This window comes from Lactuca saligna, chromosome 3 (assembly GCF_052625555.1).
Source record: "Lactuca saligna cultivar CGN05327 chromosome 3, ASM5262555v1, whole genome shotgun sequence".
Lineage (NCBI taxonomy): Eukaryota > Viridiplantae > Streptophyta > Magnoliopsida > Asterales > Asteraceae > Lactuca > Lactuca saligna.
Genome location: NC_136419.1, coordinates 59237473 through 59246992, shown reverse-complemented (window position 1 = coordinate 59246992; position 9520 = coordinate 59237473). Strand labels below are relative to the sequence as shown.

Genomic DNA, 9520 nt, shown 5'->3' with positions numbered 1-9520 from the left:
AACGACAACACCCATAAGCGTGAAGAGTTGTGTCGGTTGTGTTAGGTGGGGGTGGGGGGGAGGTGTTGTTGATTGGCGGTTGTGTGAGGCTACCCACGAGAGCGGGGTCACCCACAAGTACTTCGGTCGTAGGTAAGACAATGGTGGATAGGCAATGCAAGAGACCTACGACCACATGAGTGTCTCCATAGTTGCGACGGTTAGATCGTCTGTGTTCTACCAACTAGACACAATGATCCTCAATTTGGTTGTCGCTGGTTGGGCTCATGCCTCATGATGAGCTTTCGATGTTCAAATTGTTGGACATGATGAATAATATAGATGTGATGTTGAGTGGTACGACAGAACCGCTGCTCCTTGGATTGAAGCATAGATAAAGCTTGCAAAGAGTATAGAAGAGAATGATGTATGATCCTTGCAATATGCCGATAAGACAGCCAATTGAGTTTCCTCTTAAAATCATCCATTTCATGTTTTTTTCTTAGCCGAAATGTATTTGACCAAGTATTTAAGACCCTTCGAAGTTTGATCAAATAATCATGAGCTTTCTTACAACTCACTCTGCCTCTCCTCCAAATGATACATTACTAAATCCACATGTATAAAATAAGTGACACTATTTAAGCACCCAAAAAGACCATTCTACCAATTAGCATTCCAAACACCTGTTTACAAGATTTAGTCCAAAATCCACCATCAGAAAACCCAAAACATTATACCCCAGCCCATACTAATACTACCATAAAAAAGCTACCCTAAACCGGTCAGCATACCAAAACCTTAAAAGTTTCAAAATTAGCATTGTCTATGGCGCTAAGTTATCTTGGAAGTGCTTTTTGTCATTATGTTAATAAGATTGGTGAGGCCAAATGAAAAACTCCGCTGGTGTTGGAGGCAGTAATGCCATCGGATTCCCTACAGACATAGACCCAGATGTTTGAGGAGTAACACCACCGTTGTTTTGGTGGAGATGCTGGAAGAAATTATGATTCTGATGATGATGATACGATTGATTTGAGTTTGGATCAAATTGCATGCCATAAGGAAGGGCAGAAACCGGTGGGATATTACCAAAACTGATGCTGCCACCGCTGCTGTATTGTGGCTGTTGATGGTGGTTGGCGATCAGAGATGGTTTCTGCTCAGCCTCCAGTGAGATTTTCAGGCGCTTAGCTGAGCCACCAATTGGAAGGGAGCTGTTGGAAATAGCTTCAACATCGTATCGTTTCATTTCAAAATTTGTCACTGCGTTCATCCCCCGGAACTTGATTGCTGCTATGTCATAAGCTTCGGCTGCTTCTTCCTCAGTGGCTGTAAAATTATTACACAATGTAAGAACGAAGATCATATCACTGTATGTCTGTATCCATAACACGTTTTGTCATACACTCGTTAGAAAAGCATAAAATTTTACCAAAAGTTCCAAGATACAAATCTTTGTTTCCAGCAACTCGGCCTATTCTTGCTTGCCAACGCCCTTGTTGATGATGCCTGCACATTTTCCAATAGATCAATAAGGACACATTTGTTTACACGGGGGTAGAGAAACTATCTAGGGTTATTTTTAATGATTAGTATGAATGGGGCATTTATGTCTTTTCACATACAAGAGACATGATGGAGACTTGATAGTTGAGAGCAAGTCCCAAATCCCACATTTTTGGATGGGACAAAAAGTTACAATATTTGTCTCATTGACATTAGTATAAGTGTCTCAATCCAACCCTAGTTAAATATAGTTTATGTCATCAACCAATTAAAAAAATAAAATAAATAAAACAACGGGTTTTTGGAGATCAAACCTTGTCACACCCCGATAGATGGATGCTCCCCTTGAGAAACCACTACTTTTCCTGTTATAATGGCAAAAAATATCTTAGAAAATGCAATACTAATATATATATCGATTATCGTTACATAGCAAATAGAAATAGTTGAGGTAACAAACCTTCTTAATGACGCGATGAATTCTTGCTTTGTTGAGCTTTTCATCTCTTCCACTTCTGTCGCATAGCTTGCAACCTAAATCAACATAATTGTAATCACTTTAGTAGGTTGCACAAACAAGATTAATCGGTGGTTTAGTTTTGATTCATTAGAATCAGTGGTAATCGACTTAATCGGATAAGCTATATATACGAGTTTTTTTAATAGATATTCAGACTTTCCCATTAAGCCCTAATTTTTTTTATAAATTTGACTCGTTATGATGAGATAAATAGATTTACCGGGAAGTTTGTGGTGGCAGTCGGCCCCCAATATTTAAGAGCAGCCAAATCATAAGCTCTCGCAGCCTTATCTTCTTTGTCATATCCACCTGAAAATTTATACCAAACTCCATTACAAATCACAATCAAGCATATTTGATTAATCCCATAAGCATGAGGATCAAAATAACAAAAGAACAATCAGAAAACATAATAAGGAATGCACTCACCCAAGTACACTGAAGAAAATAATTGAGAGGCAAGTTATGTACACCCATGGCCAATTCCATGCAGAAAAGCCAGAAAAAAGAAAACGTTAGCTTATTATATAAGTGGTCCATCATTTTAGCATCAAAATACTTTTAGATAAAGCAAAAGCTAAAAATATAAAAGCGTTCTCATCATTCACATCATACGTACATTAACATTTTCAATACCAACCATTCGAATTAATTCACAAACTGTACAAATTATATTCAGAGGTCACAATTGTTGTAACCTATTTATTATTATTATTATGTGGGTTTGAGTTTGGTCAAACACAAGGGGTACGAAAATGGGGAAAAAAGCAAAAGTGAAAGTAAAAGCAAAGTGTCATGTACTGATGAAAAGAAACTACAGTAGCCACATCACTAGACCCTTAGATTTAGAAAGAGAAACAACAAATATCACACAGAAACAGATACTATTGTACATACTTGTAACAGGATTTTTTGTAAATCTTGTGGACAAATTCCTTCTATTTTGGGCAAAGAGTATTACATCAATATCGTCGTCAGAATCTCAGTCATTTATACATATATATCATAATAGCAACATAAATATACTTATAATAAGTTAATAATATGTTTAAATAAAGTAAATGAAATGAAATGAAGGAGTACCTTGACGTCCTTTCCTTGCTTGACCTTCCCTTCTACAGCTATTATCCCAAAGATGCGCTTCATATCTTCCAGTCCACCTATGTCTTTTTTTTTTTTTTTTTTTTTTTTTTTTTTTTTTTTTTAAATAATAAAGTAGACATTTTTATGTCAAAAAGATTTCTTGATTAATAAAATTTAAATGAAGTTGAGAGAGATGGGGATACCATACCTAGTAACACCTCTGTAGATCGAAGTTCTCTGTCCAAAAGTATCAGTAATCTTCTTACAACTATTCTGACTGATGGAATCGACGGCTACGATGGCCTTCTGCTGGTCAGGAGGAGTTTGACGGGTGGCGGCGCCGGTACTGGTTATCGCCAACGACAGCGCATTCATCGGACACTGTGCATAAGCCAACTCGTTACCTGACTCAATCGATTGCCCGGCAAACTCGGTCATTTGGGTGGCTGAGTCATCGACCTCGGACCCTGAGTTGGTTGAGAACGTCGACGGGAACCCAGCTGTAGTAGTGATTGCTTTGAGATCTTGTTGGTCGGAAAAGTAGACGGAGCTGTTGCTGTCGTAGATGTTGGTTAAGGAGGATGAGTCCTGGGTTTCTGTCTGCGAGACGTCGGAGTAACGGAAGGAGTTTAACGGGTGGGAAGCGGCGGAGGCGGTGGTGGTGTTGATGTTGATTTCGCCGCCGAGAAAATCTTCAAGCTTCGGAGCTTGTTGTTGGTGGATATGAGATTCCATGAAGCTTCTGAAGAGTGGCGAATCGCCGCCGTCTTTCACCTCCCCATGACTGTTGTTTTCTTTCCCGTTATTACTCCAACCTACACCGGAAAAACGACTGAGTCAAATACATGCAAAAATCAAAACATCAAATACTCCATCTTTTTCTACAAAAAGACATCATTAATTAGAACCAGTTTAAAGACACCTTTCAAACTCAAAAACCCACCATGCATAACTCAACATTCTATAAGAGATATCACTTGGGTTTTTGGTTCTGAACCAAAATATTCATTCATAATTTACCATTGCCATAAAAGTTGTCGTTGAAGAAATACTGCTGTGGCTGAGAAGTCGACGAACTGAACATCTCCATTGGTGATAAGGAAAATGAGAGCCAGTTATTTTCTCTCGCCATTTCTAATCAAAAAACTCCACACGAATCAGCAAGAACCCACCATTAAAAGATCAATGTGAGACCAAAAGGAAAGATTAAACGGCTTTGAAGTAGGATTGTTAGGTTAGAAGAGCGGAGCTTCACATGCAAAGCTCAAAGAGTAGAGCGAGCGAAAGTAGTGAGAAAAGGTTTTGTTTTAAGAGGTAAAAAGTTGGGGGAAGACGAAGAAGAAAATGGAAGAGGGGAGGGTAGGGTATATAGTGGGGGGATAAAAGCAGGTTTCATGGCTGCATCGGCGTAAATTCAGTGGGAAAAACACAGTTCTCAATATGTATTCTACTGACCATATAAGGTTTGAATGCATAAATAATTGTTTAATAACTTTAAACTTAAGTACTCTAATTTCAAAATTCCACCCTTTTTTTGTCTTTTCTTTGTGAACATGGTATATGATCCTCTTTTGGTTTAACAAGTATACAAACTTCTTTGTAAATTTATGATTTTCATGAATAAAATTTGCATATTCCTGATTGTTGATTTGTTCTATTTCATGGATTATTTCGGTTTGTTATGATTGTGTTATAGTAATAAAGTTTCTCTTTTTGACTTCCGCTTTTGTTATTTTTATTACTGTTGCTTTTGATTATATTTTTGTATTTTTGTCCAACTTAACGGACCATGTGTCATATAAGTAAATAACATGTTTAATATTTATTGTGGTCTAATGGTCTACTCTCATGTTGCATTGTTTTCCTATAATATATTAGAAAGTGTTATATTATGAATTGTTTTTCTATCATTATGCTTGACAATTTGTACAAACATCGCTAAATCAGAATAAAAATTAGAAAAAATTACATATATGTTCCATATGGTTTCATATGGTTTATCAAACGTTCCAAGTTTAGTCTATGCGATTTTTTTTATTTGAATGGTCCTTATGTTTTCTAAAAAATTGCATGAATGGTCCTTAAACATGTAAAAAGACATCTATGTCCTTTTCTATTTGTTTTATCTGGTTTAAATTTCTATTAAATAATAATAATAAATAGAACCATACCATTTTCTCTCTCACTTAACCATTCTCTCTTTCTCTTGCTCTCGTTCATCTTCATCTTCTCTTTGTGAATTAAACCGTCTGCTACATCTGATCAAAATTATTGGCAACGTCTTCTTTTCTTCTTTTCTTCTTCCTTACTCGGCCAAACATAACATATCTTATCATCAATTTAAACACACCTCACCCTTATGCTCACTAATTCTTAGCATGTTAAGAGAACATGAGCCCTTTTTAATATGTGTGTGTATCATGGCAACAAAGAAACGACGATGGTAGGGTCCGAAACTAATGGTGGCGAGGCGATCGTGATAAACAAGGGATTAAAACAGATTTTATTGAGTCTGATTAGAGTATGATGGTTTCGCGATGTCAAGATGGATTATTTTTGCCCGAATAAAATAGGGATGAATTAGTCTCTTCTTGAGATAGCTTCAAGATGGTGAAGGGTTGGTGATGATCTCAGCTACTTAAGGAGAATATGAAGGCGGGTGATATTAAGTGATGAATATAATTTGGTGGTGGCCGGAATGTGATTTTTCTATGTTTGGTTGGCCAAAAAGAAGAACTGGAAACACTACTTGTTTTTACCTTCCCGATGATATGTTATTGCCTCAATCGTGAGGATGATGGTGAACGGAGACAATGGTTATTAGTAAGGGAAAAAAAAGTAAAGAAAGAGAAGTAAATAAAACAAATCTAAAGAGGAAGTGGAAGAAGGGGATGAGGATGGGTAAAGGTTTATTTTATTTTTTATTTTTCTAATAATTAAAAATAATTAAAGAAAAAGATTAAAGAAATTTAAAAAAGCAAAAGGGTCATTTATGTAGCACAAAAACCATTCATGTATGTTTTAAAAATCATATGGATCAATTCTATAAGTTTAAAAACTATGAGGACTATTCGTATCAAAAAAGTTTAGCAAACACTAAACTTATGACCTTTGATAAACGCCAAATATGAATGCTTGTACTTTGTATTAATAATTTTATTAAGCCAAATTTGTGCAAAAAAATGTTATACAAGTTTAAGCTTTTTTTTCACATCTAACCAATATATATTTAATGCACAATATCATTTGTAATGATTATAAAGATGATGTACAAAATATGAACAGCGTTTAGAATTTAAGGGGTAGTATAGGTGGCTAGATAAAAATTGATTGTATCTACAAGCCATCTTCATCTTTCAATGTGTATTTTTTTTTAAAGGTTAAAGGATGTGGCTTTCTTTTATCAATGGTAAAGTGCCCGTTTAAACGTCATATAAGGTTTTATATTTTTTATATTTTTTCTTAACTCATCCGTTATACCTACCACATATTATATATGTGGTATTTGCCACATCAGCATCATATTCTCCTATCACTAGCATGGGATACCTACCACTAACACACCACTCCACCTCATTTTTTTATTTAAATTTAATTCAAAAATACATTAAAATCATTTTTTTAATACTAGTTTTTCCATTAATTTAAAATATCAAATTACATTAAATAAAAACTACGTTAATTGAAATAAAAAAATAAAAATAACAATAAAAAGAAAAATTACATTAGTTAAAATAAAAAAAATTAAAAAAAAAACTAAAAATTCCAACCATAAATAAATAAACTACCCCCTACGTTTACGTTGGGCTTGAACAGATTCTTTCATCGCTTGGAAAAGTTCCAAGTCTTCGCCCTCGAGGTCGTCCGCTTTCATTTTCAAAATTTCCATATCGGTTTTTGTTTGGAGCGTCTCTTGTGCCTCTTGAAATAATGATTGTGCTTCGATCATTTTTTGTTCCATTCGAGTCATCACATCGACCTTCGTTTCTTGAAGTTGCACATATCGATCAAATTTATCGCCAAACATATCCATCACACTAGAATTTGAAGATGTTGAAGCCGCTTTTTTGCTTTATTTCTTCCAACGGGCCGACGAAGAGGTTGATCGTTTTCAAGATCTAACGGATCGTCGTTGATGTCGATGTGTGTTCGGCCGTCCGATTGTTGGGAAGTTGCATCGGGGTTTCTCGAACGCTTTGAACCGCAAGATTGCGAAGTGCCTTCTGTTTGTTCTTTCCATTTTGGGGCGTCTTTCAATTTTAGCCACGGTTTCATATACGGAAAAGCTTTGCATGTTGGCGTTGTTTTTTCAAATTGCTCCATGGCCGACTTGAAAACATCAAAATCATTCGAACCACTTTTGTGTATGTTTAGGAGATTGTTGTAGATTCCTCCAAACTCGGTGCATTTTAGTCGAATATCTCGTCATTTCGAAGTAATTCATTTCAAGTAATTAATTATTTTGACTGACTGTTTTTACGTAAATGATAAGTAGAAAAACAGTAGGAACTAAAATGAACAGTGCAGTAGCAATAAATGCAAGAATATTTACTTTCATAATCTCAATCCCATCGTTTTTTTTATCGGCGTTTCGAGTTTCACTTTCCATTAACTCGTAGAAAATGGCTCGGACTTTTTCCCAAAAACTTCTGTAAGGTTGACTATCGCCTATAATTGGATCTTGGGACCATGGAACCCTTTCTTGGGCGGTAGTGGGTCGGGTCGATTTTTTTCCCTTTTTTCTTTTTTGATTGAGGTGGTGGCAAAGGTTGTGTTTCCGCAACAAAATCCGGTGAAAGTGGTGGTTGTGAGCTTGGTGGGTGTGAAATTGGTGGTTGTTGTTGTTGTGACGATTGTTGTTAGAGTTGTTGTAGTTGTTAGAATTGTTGAAATTGTTGGTATTGTTGTGACATTTGTTGTTGTTGGAAAGACGGAAAAGGTTGATATTGTTGTTGGAAAAGTGATTTTTTTTTATAGGGGAACCGGTTTGAAGTAGATTGAGAAAACCGCCTTGAGGTGACTCCATAGTCGGGAATTGTTGAGGTGTTGTATCTAACGCAAAAGCGTTATCGGGTTTGTGATTTCTGTAGTTTGGAGGGGTATTTTGGTTGGGATCCATGATTTTTGGTTGTGAAGATGTAGTGTGTAGTTTGTGTATAGAAAAAGAAAAAATAGTGTAAAAAATAAGGAGTAAAAATGTGGTATTTATAGGTAAATAAATTGTTTATTTTTTTATTTTTTTATTTTATTTTATTTACAAAACTAGCCGTTCAACGGCTAGATAATGGTCCATTTATGCATCTTGAATCTCATTGCCCGTGCGAGTTCGTTGTCCCGATCACAACCCACCACGAAAACGAGCCACCACGAGACAACGGGGTGGTGCGCACGTCCGTTGTTCGTGGCCAGCTCGTCCACAAAGCTCCTCGTCGAAGGTATACCGTTTGGCCTTAGAAGCACGGTGTGGTGCCTACAAACTTTTTTTTAATTTAAAAATATAAATACATAAAATTTAAAATTAAATATTAATTAAACTAACATAACATTTCATAAATCGAAAACATTACATCTGATTAAACAATCATAAAATGAAATTTACATTAACTAACATAATAAAATATTTCAGTATGTATTCACCGATATCATTGTCAATTAGCTGATTTAAATCAATTATATTAACCCGGTATATGTGTTTCACTAAATTGTTGCGAAGCTCGTGGTGTTTTTTATTGTCACCTACCGCCCTTTTTCTTGCACGCCATGAGATGGAACCAAATGGTATTGGCGCACTAGATGATGCGCTTGAGGATGCGTTGTCATTTGGTTGAAACTGACAAATTATTTTGTTCTCGTCTTCCAAAATCATATTATGTAAAATGATACATGCATACATAATACAAGTGAGCTTGTCCACATTTTGAGGACGAGCCGGATGTTGTAGTATACGCCAACGCTTCTTGAGGACTCCAAATGCTCGTTCCACATCCTTCCTAGCATTTTCTTGGTACGTTTTATACTTTATGTGTTTGGGATCACATAAACATGTTAGCGTTTTCACAAACACAACAAATTCAAGGTAAATACCATCAACAAGATAATACTCATAATTATACGTCGTTCCATTCACTTGAAATGGACAGTTAGGTGCGGACCCATCACAAAACTCATTGAATATGGGCGACATGTCTAAAACATTAATATTGTTGTTTGAGCCGGGAGCACCAAAAATAGCATGCCTAATCCAAAGATCTAGTGACGCAACAACTTCAAGTATGATTTTCAGGTGACCCTTATCACCCTGTATAAATTGCACTTGCCATGCATTAGCACAACTACCCCAAGCCCAGTGAAGACAAACCAAACTTCCAAGCATACCAGAAAAGCTATGAACACTAGCACGATGGGCATATAATGATTGAACGTCAGTAA

General features: G+C 36.1%; 2 protein-coding genes across 2 annotated transcripts; both read right to left on the bottom strand.

Annotated features, from left to right (window-relative positions):
• Positions 1-619: 619 nt before the first annotated feature.
• Positions 620-4515, bottom strand: LOC145036662 (AP2-like ethylene-responsive transcription factor AIL6). The gene is made up of 9 exons (XM_078985128.1): positions 4112-4515; positions 3300-3906; positions 3092-3174; positions 2438-2446; positions 2229-2317; positions 1949-2022; positions 1803-1853; positions 1415-1491; positions 620-1311 (listed from the first exon to the last, which is right to left on the bottom strand). The coding sequence occupies exons 1-9, from the start codon at positions 4221-4223 to the stop codon at positions 848-850; spliced, it is 1566 nt and encodes a 521-aa protein (XP_078841254.1). The 5' UTR covers positions 4224-4515; the 3' UTR covers positions 620-847.
• A 3914-nt stretch (positions 4516-8429) lies between these two features.
• On the bottom strand, positions 8430-9275 carry LOC145035589 (uncharacterized). The gene is made up of 2 exons (XM_078984115.1): positions 8691-9275; positions 8430-8561 (listed from the first exon to the last, which is right to left on the bottom strand). Exons 1-2 carry the CDS (start codon positions 9273-9275, stop codon positions 8430-8432), a joined length of 717 nt encoding a protein of 238 aa, XP_078840241.1.
• Between the last annotated feature and the right edge of the window lie 245 nt (positions 9276-9520).